The 22,499-nt window shown below is 55.4% G+C and overlaps 3 protein-coding genes across 5 annotated transcripts in view; 2 read left to right on the top strand and 1 right to left on the bottom strand.

The window, feature by feature from the left end:
• Positions 1-3,359, bottom strand: part of SMG5 (SMG5 nonsense mediated mRNA decay factor) — a 30,968-nt gene extending 27,609 nt beyond the window's left edge. The window contains exon 1 of the mRNA XM_048288783.1: positions 3,258-3,359. Within this exon, the coding sequence (XP_048144740.1) occupies positions 3,258-3,334 (77 nt within the window). The 5' untranslated portion in view covers positions 3,335-3,359. The remainder of the gene's footprint in view (positions 1-3,257) is intronic.
• Positions 3,360-4,937: 1,578 nt separating this feature from the next.
• On the top strand, positions 4,938-8,010 carry TMEM79 (transmembrane protein 79). 2 transcript variants are annotated; one of them, XM_048289110.1, is made up of 4 exons: positions 4,938-5,226; positions 6,055-6,875; positions 7,066-7,279; positions 7,428-7,615. In XM_048289110.1, the coding sequence occupies exons 1-4, from the start codon at positions 4,994-4,996 to the stop codon at positions 7,465-7,467; spliced, it is 1,308 nt and encodes a 435-aa protein (XP_048145067.1). In that variant the 5' UTR covers positions 4,938-4,993; the 3' UTR covers positions 7,468-7,615. The 2 variants fall into 2 exon arrangements, with proteins under 2 accessions (XP_048145067.1, XP_048145066.1); XM_048289109.1 differs by having other exon boundaries at positions 4,948-5,226; positions 7,523-8,010.
• Positions 8,011-12,384: 4,374 nt separating this feature from the next.
• LOC125318422 lies at positions 12,385-22,219 on the top strand. 2 transcript variants are annotated; one of them, XM_048289112.1, is made up of 2 exons: positions 12,385-12,902; positions 17,645-19,337. In XM_048289112.1, exons 1-2 carry the CDS (start codon positions 12,759-12,761, stop codon positions 18,797-18,799), a joined length of 1,299 nt encoding a protein of 432 aa, XP_048145069.1. In that variant the 5' UTR covers positions 12,385-12,758; the 3' UTR covers positions 18,800-19,337. The 2 variants fall into 2 exon arrangements, with proteins under 2 accessions (XP_048145069.1, XP_048145070.1); XM_048289113.1 differs by lacking the exon at positions 12,385-12,902 and adding an exon at positions 21,209-22,219 and having other exon boundaries at positions 16,487-17,858.
• The last annotated feature ends 280 nt before the right edge of the window (positions 22,220-22,499 follow it).

Raw genomic sequence — 22,499 nt, 5'->3', positions numbered from 1 at the left:
CATGCACTGATGGAAATGCACTTTAGCATCTATACCCTGACTGGCCTGAGACCACAGGTTGAACTTTCCCTAGCAATTAAGAGGACAAATCCTGTCCCAGGACCCATTTTTCTACATGCTGTGCTTAAACATTGCTTTCAGACAGCACATCAGAGCCACAAAGGAGGCACATCAGATGCTAGTCTATTAAAAGAACAAGTACAGCACATGGTGCCAAGCAGGGTGGAAACAGGCCAATACCAAGTCCTCTCGAGCCATACAGACACTGATCTGCCCCCTTTCCTCTGTGCCATTAACAGTCTGGGATGGAGCAGGACAGCGGGGAGAATTATTTGTCCCCTCTGTTTCTTTATTTAGTACATCACTAAGAGCCACAGTGTCTGAGGAGTAAGACATTCCTCAGAGAAAAGACCTGCAGTCATTCATCTCTGCTCTGGCATGTGTCAGTCCACAAATCATACTGTCTGGAACAGGCTCCACACAGGAACAGCAATGCTGAGTCCACAAGCTAATGGTTACCCAGAAACCTATAAAATAAACCTGGTCACCTTATGCTACAACATGCATTGTAAAAGTGGACCCAGGATAATGCAGTTGCCACATTCCAAGGTGAAACCTGGGAACTATCAATCTAGGAAGACTTGGAAAAGATCAAAGAGTACCCTATGAGCAGCGATGGGCACCCGCATCTCTGAAAGGACACTCCAACAGCCAACATGCTGCCAAGGACCTTGGAGACCTGAGCTCAACTCCCACAAGCTGACACAACGCTGATACCATGGGATCACAGTTTAGAGCTGGGACTGTGACATTCACGCATCTGTGACTCAAAGGCGCCACTTAGTGCAATAGTCATGAGTTCCCAGAGACCACAGTCACCACACAACAGGCTGCTTGGAGGGCAGGAAACTCCCACTTCACACAACCCCACTTCAGGCTGAAACAGAGAAGAAGTGACAGGAGACTGTTAAGGTGGGAACTTGCTCAGAGAACTGTCAGCTAGAGAGACGGAAATTTGTGGCCACTGCAGGTACTATAAATCCTGCGCTAAAATCACAATGCTTCCTCCCAGCTAAAGAGCTGTCCCTGCAGGAGGGGGGTGGTTCTTCTTGTGCTGTAAAAACGCTCTAGAGCAACCGCATGCCTTATTCTGCTATAAAAATTCAAACAGAAAACAACCCCTCCCTTGCCTGGATGACAATCCCTCATCTGGCCACAGGCCGTTCTCCTGCCAGCTGCAGCAGAACGTGAGGTTCCACTTGTCAGATGAGCTGAGCAGCACCAGGAACGCAAAGCAGAACAGGTCCTGAACCACAACAAGGATGGTTTCAACAAAACATGTTCTGTTTTGCAGGCAGAAGCACAAACATCCTGTACATCCTCTCTGGCCCTGTCCAGCACTCCTTGGGAGGTGGCGGGCACAGCAGTCTACTGCTCCAGCTCAGCCTCCAGCTGACATGGCTGAGATCACTGCAGGTGTCTCAGCGTGGCAGCAGACACAGAGGTGCCCGAGGTGCTCCAGGCAGGACTGTGCAGCCCATACCTCCAGCACACTGAGCCGCTGGGTCCCACTTCTGACTTCGCACCAAGAAAAGCAACCCACTGAACCTCCACAGTGCAGGAACACGCTTGCACTGAGCACATTGTGCAAACAGAAATAACCACCACCCAAACCTGCAGTTACTGGTGGGGATTCCTGGGCACAGATCCTGCCAGTGGCCCCAACAGGAGGCAAAGCCCTGCCCTGCTGTAGAGGAGGGCAGTGAGGTCCCATGAGGTGAAAGGACACAGTCAATGTCACCAAGACAGAAAGAAATGAACTCCCATGTAAAATTTGTCTCTTGTCTCCATCACTTTGCTCATCTTTGAGACCCAGAGTTGCTGCTGGAACTCCTGTGGATCTGTGGTACTAACAGGGAACCTGAGTCAGAAGGGATCAATTTCTGGGCTGCACTCACAAAACAAATCACAAGCGGAGCAGAGACAGCTTGGGGCTGACAGCGTGACACCTCATCCCATGGGACATCTTGTTCTGGGGGTCTGAGCTCACCAAGACCAGCAAGGAGTGCCCCAATCCTGTTCTCTGACGCCATTTCTAATGGACAGTGTGGAAATGTGGGACCAGAGTCCTAGGGAGTGCTTAACTGGAAAGATCTGCAGCTGGAGCAGTCCTGCCCTCCACGCAACAGCAAAGTGCCCAAGCTCACCCTCCTGCTCCTCACACCCTCTTCTCCTGCACTCCTCATGTAACTCCTGCCTACAGCCAAAGCCAGGGACACCTTCTCCACGCCCCCTCTCCCTGGATGACTCTACATCTCACCCTTATCCCATTGTATCCTAACAACTCCTTTCTCGTCAGCCCCCACCATCCTCCCTGAATCCCGCAGAACTCCTATGTCCTGACCCATCGTCCTGGGTGTCCCCTTACCCCTGACCCCCTTCTTACTCTCCCACCTATCTCCTTTCCCCATGTCTCCATTCTCCCATCTTGACTGGATCTCCCACAGCTCCTTCCTCCACCGTCCCTTGGTCTGACTCATCTGCCCTAGAGCCACCAGACCCCTTTTTCACCAGTGCTGCCCCTCCGTGTGTTGCTTATCCTCTCTGGATCTCATACAACTCCCTTCCCCACATTCCCTTTCCCGGTCTTCCCAAAACCTCCTTCTTCTCCTCTCCCTTTGCACTGCATCTTTTCCCTAGATTTCCCCAACTTCTTCACTTCAATCTTCCCTAAATTCCATCATCTCCTTTCCCCGTCTTCTCTGAACATCCCTCCGATCCCCTTCACCCTCGTTCCCCCCGTCTCCCCTGGATTCAAGAGGTCCCCCCCGCCCCGTTAATCCCTGCTGTTACCTCGATTCCGCCATCTCCTTCCCCAGTCCCCGGAATCCTTCCCTGACAACTGCCCCATCTCCCTTCCTTCCATCTTCCCTAAATCCCCTTCACCTTGGTCGTCTCCAACCTCGCCCAACCTCCCCCGCCCCAATCCCCTTCCCTCCCGTCACCCCCAGTCCCCGCCGGACCCTGCCCAGCCCCATTCTCCCCCTGCTCTCCTCAGGCATCCCCTGTTCCCCTCCCTCCCCAGATCCTTCCCCGTCCCCCTGAGTCACGGCCCGAGCCCTTCCGCGCTGGCCCTCCCCAGCCTCACCTGGAGCCGCCCCGGCTCCTTCCCGACACCAGCTCCCTCCAGTGTCCCCCACCCTCCGCCCCTTCTCGGCCACTCCATCCCCTCTGGCCCCCCTCGCCCCTCTCCTCACCGGTACAGCCGCTTGGTGTGCAGCACCTTGGCCTCCGGCTCGCCGCTCTCGCCGGCGGCCCCGCCACCCTGGCTCATCGCGCCCGCGGCGGGCCCGGCCCGGCCCCGCGGCCCCTCAGCACCGCCCGCGCCGCCGCCGCCGCCGCCCCCGGGCCCGCTCGGCCGCCATGGCTGCCCCCTCGCTGCTCTCGCGAGATTTCCCGCGGCTGCGCCGCGCCGGGCGGGCAGGGCGGCGGCGGGGATGACCTCGCCTCGCGAGAGCGAACTCTCGCCACGCGCCCTCACTTAGTGCTGGCAAACATGGCGGCGGCGGCGGCGTCATCTCGCGAGAGTTCCCCTCGCTCACGCACGCGGCCGCCGTGCCAGCGCTTAGTGCTGGCAAACATGGCGGCGGCGGCGGCGTCATCTCGCGAGAGTTCCCCTCGCTCAGGCACGCGGCCGCCGTGCCAGCGCTTAGTGCTGGCAAACATGGCGGCGGCGGCGGCGTCAGGTGGCCCGGGCCGAGTCCCGGTGCGGGCCCGGCGGGAGCGGCGGGCCGGGGTCCCCCTGCCCGGATCGAGGGCTTCACCAGAGCCCCCCCCCCGTGGCTGTGGGGCCAGGAGCGCGGGGAACGGCGCAGGAATCCCTCGGCGCTCTGGGATCCCGCCGTGCCGGGTGTCCCCAGGCATGCGGGCGGGTCCCGTGGGGTCGCGGCTCCCGCAGTGGTGCCTTCGAGCTGAATTATATGTCTTCAGGCTGAGTCTTCTCACCTTTTGTAAACATAACCGTGCCGTCAGATAATATCTGTAACAAAAGTTGTTCAATAAAATAAAAAGACTTCGTATTTCAAGCATTGTGTTAGGTTACGCCACATGAATATTCAATATGTAGGCGGGGAATATGTACTGGATAGACGCGTTTATGTAAATTTTACTGTATAAAAGATGTAGCTTCGTGTTATTCTTGGTGCGGAAGAAAATGAATACAAAAGCTAAATTTTTTTAGCAATATAATATTGAACATTTATTAGTAGAACAAAGGCAAATCACAGCGCTGGGGCACTTGGCAATATTGCCAGAGGCGCCCTCCATTCATTTCACTGTGGGCTTAAGTACTCTCTTAAACTGTTACATATTCATTAAGCCCAGAAAGTAATTTACACTTCACTCAACTTTCCCCCCTGTCCGGTCTCTGCCCCTTCCCCCAGCACGCCGCCGCCTCGGTGCTCGGGATCGCTTCAGAACGGAAGGCAGGCAGCCCCCTCCGGTGCCTCCCCAGTCTCCAGCCACCTCTGCAGCTGCCAGTTCCCGTGGGAGGTGTGAGTTCTGATGGGAGAACAGTCTTCCTGGGATGCATGAGGTTTATCTTCTTTGTTTCTCTAAGATATCTCGGCTCCTGGCTCTGTAGTTTCTCAGCTCAAAAGACATTTGTTACCATGTATTTATTAATAAATTTCTTAACATAGTACAACTATTTCCAAGTTACAATGTACCTTAATCTAGTTTCCACTTAACTACATTTTACCTTAACACTATTTTTACATAATACATCATCACTTATACATATTAAAGACATATTCACTCATTTATCACAGTGCGCTCGATTTGTGGAAAACTCCACCTCGCACCCTCGCAGAATAAACAAGGACTGACTTGTTTGTCTCCTTTCTAAACTGTGCCTGTGTTTAGGGAGCTCTTTAACTCGGCACAGCCAGAAGGGCCCGGGCAGGGAGGGATCCGGGTGGGTCCCCTGCCTGACATGGGGACAGCACCGGGGCTCCCCGTGTCCCCCCCGCCGGCGCTGCCCGGCCCGGGCTGGGACGGGCGCAGGGTCCGCCCGACTGGGCGAGGCTCCGCGCCCGCCCCTCTGCCCGTCCCACCTGAGCTGGTTCGGCAGGTTAGAGGTGCAGAGGCGGCCGGGAGAGTGCCGGAATCCCGCAGGGTCCCGGCAGAGCTGTCCCGCGGCCCCCATGGCCCCGCGCCTCTGCCCGAGTGAGTCCTGCAGCGAGGGGAGGTGGTGCCGCGGGGGAAGCGGGGCTGGGGGCTGGGAGCGGGGCTGGGATCCGCGATCCGGGCGCTGGAGGTGCGGGAGGCCCAGGAAGCTGTTCAGCCCTACTTCCGTGTGTGGATCTCGGAGGAAGCCCCAAGCGGCTCCGTGCCTCAGTTTCCCCACACCTGTGGCCAGGCCAAGGCTCCTGCTGATGGGGCAGGGATGAATGTGCTGAGAGGAGTGAACTGATCATTGCAGGAGACAGACGGCAGTACCCAGGACGGGCCAAGAGACAGGGTTCCCCTAATGGGTAACAACGTGGGACCTCTGCCTGTACCTCCTGCACCCTATGGAAGGGCACCCAGCAGCCCCTTTTGCCCACCCCACATCAGTCTCAGCTACAAGAAGCAGCAAACCTGGCCGGCTGTAGCCAGGGTTCCTGGAAGTAGACAGGTCACCTCTCGCCAGGGCTTGGCTGGTCCTGGCCCAGGACAGAGCCACAGAGGAGCTGGTTGTATCATCCAGGCTGTGTTCAGCCAGAACCCCCAGGATGTTTGTTCAGTGGGGGAAGCAATCCCCAGGCTGCCCCGTTTTGCAGCCAGACCTGCACCCCCAGGGTTCACCCTGCCTAGGACAGTACCTGATCCCACTGCCAAGGGCCAGAGCACGGGGACACCAGGCACTGCTTTCCCCTCCTAGTGCAAGGACGGGCAGGTGGTGGGGGCTCCAGGGGTGCCAGTTTGCCCCCACTTTGTAACTGGGGCTGTGCACGTGACCCCAGATTTCTCATTTCTGATGTAAATTTTTCTGTCTCCTTTCTCCTGGTCCAGGGTGAAAGCAGGAACTGGAAACAGGACAGGAACTTCATCCCCTCTGAACACTACAAGTGCCCCTAGCTGCATCCCCGGCATTGCAGAACTGGACGCTCTCATGGCTGCTGCGGACCCTGTCCTGCCCTCCGAGGAGGTGGTTTTGCTGGAGCTGGGGAAGGTAGCCCTGGAAACAGTGCCACCAGCCCCAGATGAGCACCTGGGAGACCCTGATGCCACCCTGCCATGGGACCGGTGCCAGCAGAACACCCAGGGCCAGCCGGAGCTTGTGGAGATGAAGAGGCGCTCAAGTCCTGAGGGGGGCCATGAAGACCCAGAGGAAGCTATTCCCACCTGCCCCACAGTTGAGGCTGAAGATGAGGAGGTCCCCCAGTTACCTGTGATGGCGGCCCACGTCTTTGTGCCCATTGACCCGCAGTGCATCGAGCAGAGCCCCTTCAAGCAGAAGCAGCACCCCACCCCATGGGCCCAGGAGGAGGGCAGGGAGGACCATGTTCCCCCCAGTGACAGACCCAGCAGCCTCCATCACAAGCAGGTCTTCCTCCCCCTCGGCCCCTCACGCTACCGGGGCCCAGTGGGCTTTGAGGGGCGCATGGTCAAGCCCCCAGCTGAGCAGTCGCGGTGCCCATATGCCAGGGAGTGTGGCACTGATAACCTCAAGGCCATGGCATCAGTGGCAGGGGCCCTGCTCCTCTGCCCTTGCCTCATCTACGGGGCCTACATCTTCTTGCCCTTCGACGCCCCGCTGCTGCCCACCGTCAGCGCCCGCCTGGTCTACACACTGCGCTGCGCCGCCTTTGCCACCTTCCCCGTCGTGCTGGGTGAGCCATGGGCTTGGAGTATGAGCACTTTGCTCCTGCTCTGGGCTGCATTAGCCCTGGGGCTGAGCTCTTTGTGGTTCCGTTGCTCCCACCAGGAACAGCAGATGGAGTTTTTCTCCCCTCCTGGTGCTCCCCAAACCTCACCATGGCTCCTCTGGGCACCCAGTCAGCCCCTCTCTCTCTCCCTCAGGAATGATCGTCAGCGGCATCTCCCGCCTCTGCTCCTCTGCCCTGGAGCCCTTTGGAGAGCTCCACCGGGAGGTGGAGATCCACCGCACTTACGTCTCCCAGTCCATCCACCTCTTCATCCTCTACTTCTTCAACATGGCTGTGCTGGCTACCTACCTCCCACAGGAGCTCCTCAAGCTCATCCCACTGCTCACAGGACTCTTTGCCATCTCCCGGTAAGTGACTCCTTCACCCTGGGGTGCTGTTGCGCTCTGTGAGCGCCAGCAAACACCATCCCTTGGTGCAAACTCCCACTCTGGCAACACCTCACCCAGCTCACCAGAGCCAGGAGGGGTTCTTCATCCTGCATCCCACTTCCTACAGCAGCCATGTCCGGGAAACCCTCACTGGTCAGAACCACTGAGTGCCAGCCCCATAGCACCATCCTTGGCTGAGCCCGCACTCTCTGCCTTCTCCAGGTTGATTTTCTGGATGTCCTACGCCATCAGCCGCTCCTTCCGTGCCTTCGGCTTCAGCATGACCTTCCTGCCGCTCCTGGCCATGCTGCTCTGGAACCTGTATGGCATGTTTGTCCTGGAGCCCGAGAACCTCCTCTCTGTGGCAGCGGCAAAGCCTGAGGGCCACTCCAAGGAGAGCCAAGCCAAACTCCGGCACTGGGGGTGAGGGAGGCTGGGACGTGGGGCGCCTGGACCCTAAGAGCTTGAGTCCTCCTTGATGCCCTGCCACAGGGGTGCTGGCAGATCCAGCTGGGCCCCTGCTCCTTGCATGGCCACAGTGAGGTTTTGCTGGGCCCACAGAACCAGGCTGCAAACCCTCTGCACCAGGAGACTCCTGCTGGAAGGTGAACAGAGCAAGACACCGCCAGCCCTGTTCCCTGGGGATGGGGTGGGATTTGCTTCCCCTCCTGCTAGAGCCAACTTTACCCAATAAAGCCCTTTACCACGCAGCTCTGTGGCTGGTTTGGGGAGGGTGAGTTAAATTCCGCACAGAATGACTCAGAGCTTCGCCTACAGGATGCAATCATCCAGCCTCAACATTATGTTTCCAAGAGGGAAAAAATGATGTTTCCCCCAGACTGTCCCCCTCCCAACCCTGCATCCCACTCCTGGGTCCCTGCATTGCCAGTCTCACCCTGCTTGTCCCCTCCTCTTCCTCCTGGTGGAGGTTTAGCGCCCAGTTCACAAACCAGTTGGCCAGGCAGGAGGGAGAGAGCCCTCCCCAGGGAGGGATGCAGGGAGAAGCCAGGTTGGGTGACATAGCACCAGGTTTGCCACTGCCCAGGGCTAGGGATGGCCAATCCTCCCCAGGATGGATGCTGAGCCCCTCATTCTGCAGACATGAAGGGGCCCCTGGGAGTCACATGTCTGATGGTCTCAGTTCTCAATCATAACCTAAAGCAGTAAAAAATCCACCCAATCCAGGAAAAGCCACTCCAGGTCCAGATCTGCCAGATGTCTGGCCTGTTCCACCTCCCATCCTGCAATGCTGTATCACAGGAACATCCCACCCAAACCAGAGAACAGGACTCAAGGACCTGGAGGAATGGAATGAAGCTGTATCAGGGGAGGTGTCTTGGTTTGAAAGACAGATGTCTGCCAAGGAAGGCGGGAACCTCCCTTGGAACACAAAATGTGATCCCCTTCCCTCCAAATTATTACAACTTTGAAATCACAGGGCCTTCAGGGAAAGATAAGGGAAAAGTAGTAGCAGTTCTTTACCAGTATGTGTATGTATAACGAGGCAAACAAACCGCGACAGCCGCAGCAGCAGCAGCACCGCCCCGCCCCCGCTGAACGGTCCCTTCCCGCCCGCGGCGCTCCCCCCTCGCTGCAGCTCCGCTCGCGGCCGCCAGGGGCGCTGGCGGCTCCCGCCGGGCAGGGCGGGGGCGATGGCTCCCCGCGCCAGCAGGGGGCGCTGTGCCGCGCGCGCTCCTCCCCGCGGTGATGGCGGCAGGGCCGAGCCCGGGGTCACGGGCGGCCGCGGGCCGTGATTGCCGGCCTACCGCGCAGAGAGGTGCGGGGACACCCCGCGCGGTGGTTCCGGACCCCGCAACTGGACAGGAAACAAAAAAATTAAGCAGACTTGCAGTGCAGGAAAAACGCAGCAGACCGGGATCTCGGAGTCCGACACACAGGAGTGGCCGCGGCAACGCGTCGCGGGCAGAGGGTCCGGCGGGAGCCGGTGCTTTGGCGCCACACGCGCTGGTGTTATAAACGAGGCTTGGACTTTTTTGGGTTCAATAAAAGTCTGCTCGTTTATTAAAAAGAAAACCAGGAGCGGAGACTCAAGGTAAGCCCAAGTCCCACTTGGCAACCCAGAAAAACAAACTGTGCGACGCACAAGATATATCCCTGCACTCAGGTCCCTCAGGAAGACCGGGGGGGCTGGGCCCCGGAGCAGTTCTTATCGTCTCTTTTGATGCTGTGATTGGTGCAGCTCAGATCCTCCCTCTGATGGCTCGTTGCTACGGTTCTCATTGGTATTCAATTCTGTCAGTCTCTGGGGCGTCGAGTGATTGGTTTTCCCCTTAACCAATAATCCTTCAAAGTGTTTATAGCATGATTATTGGGTTGTCTTAAGAACATTCTAGAACATTCTCTTCCTTTCTACAGACCCACTACTTTCTCCCATTGGTGTCCCCATCTAGTGGGTACATGGCAACATTACACCCGTACAATCGCAATAACAATTAACTCATTAACTGCATACCCCCACTCCTCTGACAAGCAACTTTTAACTTCTCAACCGAAAAAACCCCAAACTTTTAACCATTTATTACACTGGTTCTGAGCTCCGAGCGGCCAGGCCGCAGGGCAGACAGCTCCTTCCTCCCCCAAACCCAGAAACAGGACTCTGCAAAAACCCAGCCAAGCCTTGGGGTAGCCCCTGTCATGAGGGACCCGACCCAGGGCACTGAACCAAGAGCTCACAGGCAAAGCCCCCCTGAGCCCCACACGTTCATACAGGGCACAAGTCAGTCCAGGGGCAGGGGCACCTTCGGCTCCTGATGGGCTCCAGCACCATTCCATTCCTGCCAGGCCTGAGAACTCCTTTGATTTCTGGCCCATTCAGTTCTTCAGTGTTAATTACAGGGACCGAGGGCAGTAAACCAGCCCTGTTTGCCCTTTCACGATGTCAGTGCCCAGAAAAGCTTCCACCTCCACACATTTTTCTCCCTCAAATCACTCTGCCCTACAAAAAGGCTTTGTTTTCCCCTCTCACAGTTACTTGGTCCCCTCCAGCTCCCAGGGTGCCAGCAGCTGGCAGCCAGGAAGGAAAATATAGGGAAGGTGTAGGTTGGATGCATTAACCTCTTGACAACCAGATGCTGCACGAGGAAGGTGCTTTGCAGAGAAAGTCAAGTCTCTTCTTTATAAAAAGAGGTTCTCAGGCCCAGGACAGGTGTTGTGTCACTGTTCGGAGACTGGGAACAGCCTGCCCTGTGGAAGGATGGGGTGGGAGAGACAGTTGCAGCCTATGGTTATGTGGCCTCAATGATCAACAGGTAACAAACCTCTGGATTGCTTTCCGTAGTCTGTGGCTTGGAGAAGCTTTGTCTGGGAAAGGAGCAGGGAAAAGATGAAAATAAGGGAGAGAGTAGGAGAAAGTGTTAAGGGTGTTTGGGGCTTATTTGAGGTTTTTAAATTATTTTTTATTTTTTAAAGGCAGACATAGGCATGCTGAGTGCAGTATCACTAAAAGAAGTAGCGATGATGATGTTGATGAGAAACGACTGAGCAATAGTTAACTCATGTAAGCACAGTTAACTATTGGGAGACAGCAAATGTTGATCACAAAACCTAAGAAGCAGGATTTGCCTTAATATTGTCAAGATAAGAGGAACAAGAATCTGTTTGAAACCAGCACAGAAACTGCTGAGTCGTTCCACAAAGGACTGCCCATGCTCCAGAAAGAAAGGTGAAAGTGCACTGTGACGAAGACTACTGATCTTCATCAGAAAGACCCCCGAGGAAGAAGAGGAGCCTTCCTCAGTGCGACCACCAGGGTACACAGGGCATGCGTGGCACGTATGCTAATGATATTAATGACTTCCGAGAACTAATTTGTATAACCACTCCTATCCCAAGGAATACGATGAATATTCATGAATTTTACACATAATGCTGGACTGTATGGAGTGCTCTGTGTATGTGTGTGTGTGTGTGTGTGTGTTGGGAGGAGCACTCCCCCACACGCGACATGCCGAATAAAGCAAATACCCACTTCTCTGTCTCTGAAGTGTCTCTAGGCCTGGTTTGGGGCGATTCATGGATGTCATATTGGACTCTTACAACACTAATGCGATACTGTAATTTTATATATTGGGTTTGGTTATGTGGAGGAGCAGCTGATTCTACCAGTTCTGTTCCAGTCTGCTCATTCCCATCTCCTCAGTTTTCTTCCTGTGATGAAATACAAACGTTTTCCTTAACGTCCAGCTCCCCGAGCCAGCAACTGAATCGCCCTCAACCAGGCCAGGAGACACTTCAGAGACAGAGTCAGAGAAGTGGGTATTTGTTTTATTCGGCGCCGGGTGTGTGGGAATCGCTCCTCCAAACACACACACACCGGCACTTCCTACAACACAATATTATGGGTAAAATTCATGAATATTCATCACATTCCTTGGGATAGGAGTGGTTATACAAATTAGTTCTCGGAAGTCATTAATATCATTAGCATACGTGCCACGCATGCCCTGTGTACCCTGGTGGTCGCACTGAGGAAGGCTCCTCTTCTTCCTCGGGGGTCTTTCTGATGAAGATCAGTAGTCTTCGTCACAATGCACTTTCACCTTTCTTTCTGGAGCATGGGCAGTCCTTTGTGGAACGACTCAGCAGTTTCTGTGCTGGTTTCAAACAGATTCTTGTTCCTCTTATCTTGACAATATTAAGGCAAATCCTGCTTCTTAGGTTTTGTGATCAACATTTGCTGTCTCCCAATAGTTAACTGTGCTTACATGAGTTAACTATTGCTCAGTCGTATCACAACGTGTCCCACACCGTGGTTCTACGGCCTCTCAAAGCTGGGTAATTCAACTTCACCTCTGCCACCATCACGTACCTGGCCCAGGAGGGTGCCCAGGTCGTGGTAAGTGGATGATTTATAGGAGCCCTGCGGCTACAGCTGACCGCGCTGCTGGAGCTGGGTGCTCGGGGAGGATGCGTGTCCCTGTGCTCTCACCCTGCCCAGTTGTGGAGCGAGGAGGAGGAAAGGTGGCAAAGCCTGTCTTTTCCCTGCCTTTTCCAGGTTGGCTTCACTAGTGCTCCCGGGCAGGGAGGAATCCTGGCTCAGCGCGACTTTGACAGGAGGTTCTCCCCTCGCTTTGTAAGTACCTTTCAATTGATAGTGGAAAAGTGCACCACGGCAGCCGCAGCCCAGTGCGCTGGCTTCCTGCTCACCCAGGCCTGGCAGGCAGAGTGGGTGAGTGGCCTGGGGACAGGTGACGTGTTCACCTGCCACTGTCCCTCTCACCACCCCAGCAAAGGAGCAGAGCCCCTGGATGTGGGAGATCTGCAGAACCAATCCCTAGAGCCAGGGGATATCCTGGAGCGGTGCTGGCAGAGAGCCAAAGCCATGGCCAAGGGCTTCCATAGCTGCCCCTGAGAGAAGCCCATCCAGAGCCCTGCACTGCCCCCTTTTTGGGCAGGATGCTCTGAGGGCCAAGAGGAGCCAAGGTGCCACGGACCAGGAATGGCGGCGGCAGCAGGAGCTGGAGCAGGCACAGAGGAAGGTGGAGCTGAAGCAGTGGCTGAGATGGAACTGGCTGGAGCAGGTGGCCCAGAAGGAACAGCACCTGGCCATGCAGATGGAGCAGGAATTCTGAATTGTGCTCAGGTGAGGCACACGGGGCCAAGGGATGGCTGAGGTGGTGGCCGGGAGGCTCCCAGTGCCAGCTGGTGGCTCTGGGGGCTCCAGTGCCAGCCCAGGTGCTGTGCCAGGCATGGGGGGAGTTCAGGTCAGGGGCTGCCAGTGATACTTCCCTGTGCTCCACGGCATCCCATCCTGGGCCACCTCCCAGGTCCCCCTGCATCCTCAACAAACCTGCTGATGGGCCTCAGACACAGAGCCATCAGGATCCTGATGGATTCTTTCCTCTGTCAAGCCCCTGGAATTCCCAGGAAGTACTGTGGCCAAGTGAAACACAGAGTGGAGGGCCTGGAACCGAGCCACCACAGCCCCCAGCTGGGACTAGCCCCAAAAGGAATCAGCTCCAATTTCCCAGGGATTTGGGGGTCCTGTTTCATTGACTTATTTTTCCAGTAACAGATGTTTCTGGAGCAGACAGGGTTTTCCATTCTTCCCTCACCTCAGGGCTGCGAGGAAGGAGCTGGGAGGACAGAGCAGAGTTGGAGAAGTCCTGAGGCTCCTTGTCCCACCTGCCCCACTCTGGGGACAGAGGCTGTCCCTTGCCCTGTCCCCAGATCCACTGAGATAGACTTCTTGGGGGAGGCTGTGTCCTTGGAGGGTGCCCCCAGCCCAGGGCAGGGTCCCCACCAGCCAGCCGGCCTCTTCCCCACCCACAGCCCCACCAGTGCCACCTTGTTACTGTGGTGTCACCTCTGGCCCTGCATCTGGACCTTCCTCAGGGAAAAAGCAAAAGGACCAGAGCATGATGTCAAATCCACAGGGATGGGGACTGGTGGCTTCAGAGGGCCTGAAGCCGTGGGATCCCACAGGAGCAGCTCAGATTAATTTTTATCCATGCACCACAATGTTACCCCTCATATATACATTCATTTCTGCTCCTCCCTCTCTTCTCCCCCTCTGCTACACATGAGCAGCCCAGAAACACTTGGGTACACACTTCCATCCATAGGGATTACACAAAGAGCTCGCACATTAACACAGCATTTTTCACACCCACCTTGCCCAGTGACCTTCTAAAACACAAGCCTTCACAGGTAAGACTTGTACTGAGGACTAACCTATGTCACTTAACCAAGTGCCTTCTGTGATTTCTTTTTATTAGGCTCATTCCCCATTTAAGCATACCCTCGAGCAGCTCAAAGAAACATTATAAAGAAATGCTACCAGTACTACGCAGGCCAGCAAGGCATGTCCTTTCCTAAAGCATCTGCTTCACAAATTGGCTGTGAAGGTGTCAGGGGTTTTTGTTTGGTTTTTCTAAGCATGAAGTCCCCTGCAATTAACCAATGATGTGGGGTTGTTTTAACAAATTGCTGTTTTGAAACAGCTGCTATTTTTCAAAGGAAAGAGTTTATTTAGAAGAATTTTCAGTGAAAAGCGATGCTGAAGAAATTTGTCAAGTAATTAATCTTTTAAATAAAATTATTAGGGTGAGGAAATCCAAAATAATTTTCATATTGACAGCTAAGTTAGAGTTATAGTAGGTAAAAGTGAAAACTTCAATGCAAAATTGTTCTAAATTATCCAAATGCGATTTTTTATATTCCCCAAACATCTGCTTCTCTTCCCCATCCTCATTCACTCAATTTTTGACTTGGGGACGGGAAAAAGGAAAAGAAAAGGTATTGAAAAACTCCTGAAGGACAATGCAGGTGTCTGTCACAGCCAGCACAGCTTCAGGAGGGGAAAGCTCTGCTTGTCAAATCTGATTTCCTTTTATGACACGGTAACCCACTTAGCTAATCAAGGGAAGCCAGTTGATGTAATCTTTTTGGATTTCAGCAAAGCTTTTGATACCATCTCTCATAGTATCCTTCTGGATATTATGCCCAGGACACAGCTGGATAAACACATCATGTGGTGGGGCAGCAACTGGCTCATGGGCCAGGCACAAAGGGTGACAGTGAGTGGGTGACAGTGAGTGGCAACCAGGTACTAGTGGGGTTCCAGGGCTTAGGCCCAGCACTCTTGAACATCTTCATTAACGACTTGGATGCAGGACTGGAGGGGACACTAAATCAGTTTGCAGATGATAAAAAACAGGGAGGAGCTGTCCACTCCCTGAAAAGCAGAGAAGCTTGGACAAATTAGAGGGCTGGGTAATCACCAACTGTATGAAATTTAATAAGGGCAAGTGCCGGACCCCACATCTGGGATGGGGCAACCCTACTTGTGTGTATAAACTCGGGAATGAGAGGCTGGAGAGCAGCTGTGGAAAGGGACCTGAGGGTCCTGGTCCCTGGCAAGTTGGATCTGACTCAGCAGTGCCCTGGCAGCCAGGAGGGCCAGCCATGTTCTGAGGGGCATCAGCCCAGCATTGCCAGCTGGGCAAGGGAGAGGACTGTCCTGCTCTGCTCTGCACTGGGGCCGCTCCAGTCCTAGGGCAGTTTTGGACATCCCAGTATAAAATAGACATTGAGCTATTGGGAAGTGTCCAAAGGAGGGACATGAATATGGTGAAGAGCCTTGAAGGGAAGCCTTATGAGGACTGCCTGAGGTCACTTGGTTTGTTCAGCCTGGAGAAAAGGAGACCAAGGGGAGGCTCATCGGCATCTGCAGCTTCTTCACAAGGGCAAGCAGAGGGGCAGGTACCAATCTCTTCACTCTTGTGACCAGTGACAGGACCCAGGGCAACAGCTGGAGCTGGAGGGGGGGTGGGGGTTTAGGATGGGTATCAGGAAAAGATTCTTCCCCCAGAGGGTGGTCGGGCACTGAAGAGGCTCCCCAGTGTTTGGTCATGGTCCCAAGGCTGCCAGAGATCAAGGAGCTTTTGGACAAGGCTCTCAGGCACATGGTGGAATTGTCAGGGTATTCTGTGCAAGGCCAGGAGTTGGACTCAATGACCCTGATGGGTGCCTTCTGGCTCAGCATATTCTATGATTCTCTATCTCCTACTGCTAGTCACCACTTGATTTTGGCACGTGAAGTTCCAAATGTATCTTGAGTGCCAAGTTAATTTGTGCCTGTGTTTTTTCAGACCATGCTCTGTTGGCATGTGTGGTGGGTTGATGCTGGCTGGATGTCAGGTACCAAAGTCATCACTCCCCCTCCTCAGCTGGAGAGGGTCAGAGAAGAAAATACAACAAAAGGCTCGTGGGTTGAGAGAAGGACAGGAAAAGATCACACACCAATTACAAGCACGGGCAAAACAGACTGGACTTGGGGAAAATTAATTTAATTTGTAACCAATCAAATCAAAGCAGGACACTGAGAAGTAAACCCAAATCTCAAAACACATTCCCCCCAGCCCTCCCTTTGTGCTGGGCTTAAGTTTGCTCCTAATTTTCTTTCCCTCCTCCCAGCAGTGGCACCGGGGGAGGAGGGAAATGGGGGTTGCAGGCAGTTCGTCACACTCACCCGTTGTCTCTGCCACTTCTTCCTCCTCAGAGGGCAGGACTCCACACACTCTTTCCGTGCTCCAACGTGGGGTCCTTCCCACAGGAGACAGTCCTCAATAAATTTTTCCGAAGTGAATTGTTCCCACAAGCTGCAGTTCTGCACAAACTGCTTCAGTGGGGGCCTTTTCCACGGGGTCAGTCATTCAGAAACAGGCTGCTGCTGCAGGGATCTCTTCCATGGGGTCACTCCTTCAGGAACAGGCTGCTGCTCCCAAAAATCTGCACGGAGCAGAGGTTTTGATCCAGCACAACAAAACTGTCTGGGGAGGCAAGATTGATCAGCATGCCTGCTGGAAAAGGGGTGAAATCTTTCCCAAATGAAAGCTGGGAGAGTCAGATTGTGCTGAAATCTTCTAGCATTTTTAATGTGGGGCTGACTAGTTCTGGGGTGTTAGAGGAGGCCCTGGCCATGCCCTGGGCATCCTGACCCCCTGCATCCCAGCCAGGTGCCACTTTCACCCCACTTTCTGTTCCTGCCTCCCTCCAAACCAGGAGAGCCACAGCTGCCCCAGCGCTTCCCGCATTGCTCTGGGCTGACTTGGTGGCCGAGTGGGCAGCTCAGGCAGCTCCGGCAGCTCAGGCAACACAGGGAGCCACTGACCTCTCTCCTGGTGCCCTCCAGCATTCCTGAGGAGAAGCCCCAGGCCTGTCTCATCATTGGGAAAAAGAACTACAAATGGATCAAGGAAGCACCTCCAGCCCTGACCTAGGAGGAGCATGGGGACAGGATGCTGCTTTCATAAGCATCTCGCCTCCTGCTCCCCCTTTTCTCACTCCCTGTCAGGGCTTGGGGATCTCCCAGTGGATCAGAGACATCCAGGCTGGGGCATTCCCAGAGCTCCACTCAGGGACCACCAATATCACCCCTCTCTGGGCTACACTTTGGGGTGCAGAGAAAGCTGTGGAACTCAGGGCTCCTGTGGTCCCTGCCTCAGGGAGGGCCAGGCAGAATCCCTGGGATTTCCAGGTTCATGGGCAGGAAAGGAATCCCACCCTGGTTGTATCCAGGAATCCCTCTAGGGCTGTATCCAGTAATACCACGCTGGTTGGATGCAGCACTCTCACTCTTCCAAGGGAATGGTGTGTCTGACCAGGGGTGTGGGAAGGAGAGCCCATGTCTGTGCCATGGCTGGAGGAACCTGTCATGTGCCCACTCTGGAGGGGCGCAGGGCTCTGGAGCTTGACCGCAGTGAGTCCCAGGAGGAGATCCAGAATTTGGCCATCTCGCCAGGAATGTGGGCACACAAAGTGTGGTACCGGCAAGCCCTCAAGAAGGTACCCAGAATTCAGCAGCACTCCCTGTCTCCACAGGAGGCCCTGAGCCAGGCCCAGAGCACGGAGCAATGCAGGGCTGAGCTGCAGGAGCAGATGGGGCAGTGGAACAAGCCAGAGGAAGAGCAGCAGGAGCAGAAGCAGAAGCTGCTGCAGTGGGGGAGGAGGATGAGGATGGAGCCAGCAAAAAGAGCTGAGGGAACTGAACACAGTAAGGCCAGCGCTCCCTGCTGTTACCTGGCACCTGCCTCAGGTGAGCCTCACAAATTCCTTGCTACTCCCAGGCTCTTCCTCCCCTTCTCCCAGCTCCCTGTGTCCCAGTCTGGCTTGGAGGCCAGAGACTCCTCCTACAGCTGCTCCTCAATGCCAAAGGCTCCCTCTTCTCCATGGAGGCACCCAGCCTTTCCCCTTTCTCAGCCACCCCATCCCTGTTCATGCCAGTATTTCTGCTCTCGGGAGCAGGATGGGGCCAGGGGAACCTTTCGGCTCTCGTATTCCCAGAGCCAGGCAGGTCATACACCAGGCAGAGCAAAGACTGTGGAGCAGGCCCTGAGGGCCGAGGGGCAGTACCAGGAGGCCCAGAGGCAGCTGGAGCACCTGGAGCAGCTGAAGATGGAGGATAAGAAGGGGCGAGGAGTGAACAGGGCAGGTGGAGGAAGGTTGACACCTGGTTGGAAAGGTGTTGGAAGTGCTGGGTCAGCCACATTTGGGGTGTGGAGACAGCAGCCGGCGGGATCAGAGCTCTGCTGCCCTGGGTGGAAAATGCAGGGCGATCTGCTGTCTTGGGGGAAGAAGGCAGGGGTCTCCCTGGTTCTGGCAGCTGAAGGTGGGGTTCTCTGCAGTCTTGGGACGATTGAGGTGGGGGTCTCTGCTGCCCTGGAGGATGGAGGCGGGGGTCTCCACTCAACTGAGGCTGAAAGTGTTGCATGGGATGATGTTGCAGGTGGGGTTCCCTTCTGTCCTGTGTCAGGAAAATTAATCCACAAACACCAGAGGTTTACGTCCAAAAAGGAGACAGAGGAGTCCTGTAACTTTATTCAAACAAAGGGAGAGGCCAAGGGGCATTTCCCATGCGGTCTCTCAAACTGCTGGAGGACGCAGCCTCCTTTTTATCCTCATCTCCCAGCCGCATTTCCCTCTCTCTTTCCCCACTGGCTGAGGTACTTGAGAGGTACAGACTCCCGAATTGCCTAAAGACACCCTTTTTCTTTGTGTCTCTGTTCTTTTGCTCTAAGTCCAGGAATTTAGCAGGGCCTTAGGTGAGCAACAGTCTGTGTCAATTAGTGAATTCCTCTGGAATTTGTGGTTCCTCCCATTGCTTCTTTCACCTCTCTGTATCTGGCTTTATCGACCAGCAGGCCCAGAGTTTGTTTGTGAAGACACATCCCTCTCAGTCCTTTCACCTGGAAGCACAGGTCTGCCCAGTCTTGGACGAACAAGGCTGGGACCTGTGCTGTCCTGGGGGATGGAGACAGGGGTCTCTGCTGCCCAGAGGAATAGAGGTGAAGGTCTCCCTTATGCTGGCAGATGCAGGTAGGTCCTGACTTTCCGGCAGGGGAAGACATGCAGACAATCAATGTGATCGACAGAGCAAGCTTCCATTATTTATGTTTTGTCTTGAGAGATCAAAGATTTTCCTCCCTTCTCATGGTCAGCACATCTTTATCAGAACAGCACTGTACCTCCTAAAAATTCCCTTTTTGTTCTCAGGCCTGTTTCTCACGCAGGCATTTTCTCATGGAGGTTTTTTCTCATGCAGGCATTTGCTTGCAGGCCTTTGCTTTGTACAGTTCTTTTATTGATTTGTCTTTATCAATGATCCATGTCCCTGATCCTCTAACCATTCTCCAACAGGTAGGGGTCTCTATAGGCTTGGACAATTGAGGCAAGAGTCTTTGCTGTCCTGGGAGATGAAGGCGTCTTGGTTCAAGGCAAAGGTCATGGTTGTCTTGAGGGATGAGGGTGGGGCCTCCTGCAACCCGGCAGATGAAAGGAATGAGAAGGAGCCGTCTTTACAAACCAACTGTGGGCCTGCAGGTAGATGAAGCCAGATACTGAGAGGTGAAAGAAGCAATGGGAGAAACCATAAATTCCAGAAGGATTCCACTAATTGACACAGACTGTTACTCAAGACTGCGTCAAATCCCTGGAATTAGAGAAAAAGAACAGAGACACAAGGAAAAAGAAAATAAAGGGGAGGGGGTACACATTAGAAAGGGGGTTTGTATTCAGCAATTCGGGAAGTCTGTACCTCTCAGGTACCTCAGCCAGTGGGGAAAGAGAGAGGGAAATGCGGCCGGGAGATTAGGATAAAAAGGAGGCTGTGTCCTCCAACAATTTGAGAGACCGCATGGGAAATGCCCCTTGGCCTCTCCCTTTGTTTGAATAAAGTTACAGGACTCCTCTGTCTCCTTTTTGGACGTAAACCTCTGGTGTTTGTGGATTAATTTTCCTAACACAGATGAAGGCGGCAGTCTCTGCTTCACTAGGGGAGACCTTCTATGCCATTTTCAGGACCGGGAGCAGAAACAGGAACGGCAAAGGCAAATCCAAGCAGAGATTGAACACAGTAACGATGAGCACCGGAGGCTCAAGGAGCCGGGGCCCAGGGGGTTCCCGGCAGGACAGCGGGTCCCGCCCGAGCCGGGCCGTGAGGGAGCGAGCGCCCGCCCGTGAAGGGAACCACCAGCACGGCGGCGCGGCGGGCGAGCGGCAAAGCGGGCCCGGAGCTCGGCTGTGCCCTCGCCCTCTGCCCAGGGACTCGTGGAGGCGGGGCCGGCAGTGCTCCCTGAGGGCCGGGCCGGGGCGCGGGCCCGTCCTAGCGGTGGCTCGAGCGTGGCGGAACGGTCTGAGAGCCCGGCAGGTGCCGCCTCACGGCACCGGCCCACGCCCGGCACGCCCCGGTTAAGCTCGGCTGTGGAGACCCCTGTCTTCATTTCTCAGGACATCAAAGACCCCCTCCTTCATCCCCACGGCAGCACAGACCCCTGCCTTCATCCCTCAGAGAAGCAGAGACCCCCACCTTTATCTCCCAGGAGAGCAGAAAACCCATCTTCGAGCACCCGGGGCAGAGGAGACCCCTTATCTTTATCCACCAGGACAGCAGATGCCCTCACGTGCATCATCCCTTCACCCTCAGTTCAGTGGAGGCTCCTGCCTCCATCCTCCAGGGTAGCAGAGACCCCCCCCTTCATCTGCCAGGACAAGGGAGATGCTGTCTTCATCCCTCAAGAGAGTGGGATGAAGACACCATCTTCATCCTCCTGCACTTTCCACCTAGGGCAGCAGGGAACACCCTCCTCCATTCCCCAGAGGAGTGACGAACATTCACCATCCTGTCCTCCAGAGACCCCCACCTTCACCACTCTGTATCCTGGAGACACTGCAAGTCGAGCAGAGACCCCCCCACCTCCACTCTCCAGTGCAGCTGCTGCAGCAGAGACCCCTGCAGCAGCTGCTGACAGTGACGCTTCCCTGGGGCCCCTGATGTCCCCAAGTCCTTCCTGGCATCCTACCCTAGGCCACCTGGCAGGTTCCTCTGCAGCCTCATCAAACCCTAACCCTAACTTGCTCCCAGAGCCTTATGGATTCTTTCCTCTGCAGAGCCTCTGAAATCCCTGAGATGTCCTGTGCCAGGTGCAGCGGAGGGCCCGGAGCCGAGCCAGCGCAGTGCCCAGCTAGGCTGATCCCCAACAGGAGCTGAGCTGCAATTGCCACGATTTTGGGTTTCCATTTCCTTATGACTTTTAACAGAGACATTTGTGGAGCAGTGTTTTCCATCCTTCCCTTGCCTCCGGGCTGTGAGGCAGGAGCTGCCCCAGGGCTGGAGGAGCCTGAGGCTCCTCATCCCACCTGCACCGCTTTGGGGACAGAGATTGTCCCTTGCCCTGTCCTCAGACCCACTGGGACAGAGCTGTTGGGGAGAGCTGTGCCCTCGGGAGGTCCCCATGGGCCGGGCAGGCTTTTCCCCACCCATAGCCCCACCAGTGCCACCTTGTCACCATGGTGTCACCTCTGACCCTGTGGCTGAACCTTTCTCAGGGGCAAAGCAAAGGGGTTCAGAGCATAATGCATACATGCCAAATCCATGGGCTGGGGACCAGCAGCTTCAGAGGACCTGCAGCCGCAGGATCCCGCAGGAGTGGCTCTGACTAATTCCAGCTCTCTATCAGAGCAGCTGGAAAACAAAGAGAACTGGGAAAGGTGAGGCTGGCCATGGCAGGACACAGTACAGGGACACTGCTGGGAGCCCGAGCTGCTCCAGGCTGGGAGAGAGGGAGGACAACATGCTGTAGTCCTCTTACCCCTCTTCCCCTCTTAATGCCTCCTGCTCCCCCTCCAGCTCCTGTGTGACTCCATGGTGTGAGGGAGCCAGGCACTGCAGGGCTGTGTGTCCCTTTTGGGCATGGATCTGCCACCTCAGAGCCAGGAACTGGAGCAGCTTATGGCCCTTTGGCGGGGTTTGGCTCGGGGGAGAGCAGCAGAGCCAGCTGGGGCGGTCCTGGAACCTTCTGGAAGTGCTGCATGGTGCTCCAGGGCAGAGCTGGGCTGAGCTGGGCATGACCTGGCCATGGCCATCGAACCAAAGCAGGGACACAGCCTGGAGCAGGGGTACAGCACAGAGAGGGGGGTCACAGCATGGAGTGGGGGGTGACAGCCTGGGGGGGTGATGCCCATAGTGGGGGCTTAGCCCCTCAAGGGACACAGGCATGGACAACGTCCCTGGGTGAGGCTTCCACAGGGCTGAGCCCTGCCTGCCCTGGCTGCCACATGTCCCTGTTCCAGCTACTCCATCCACTGCCACGTCCTTGTCGCAACTCCTCCAAATGCTGCCACGTCTCTGTCCCAGCTCCATCCCCTGCCAGTGTCCCTGTACCAACTCTTTCATCTACTG

The sequence above is a fragment of the Corvus hawaiiensis genome, chromosome 29 (assembly GCF_020740725.1).
Source record: "Corvus hawaiiensis isolate bCorHaw1 chromosome 29, bCorHaw1.pri.cur, whole genome shotgun sequence".
In the NCBI taxonomy this organism is placed as follows: Eukaryota; Metazoa; Chordata; class Aves; order Passeriformes; family Corvidae; genus Corvus; species Corvus hawaiiensis.
The sequence above is the reverse complement of the archived record's forward strand: the minus strand, read 5'-3'. Positions and strand labels throughout refer to the sequence as shown.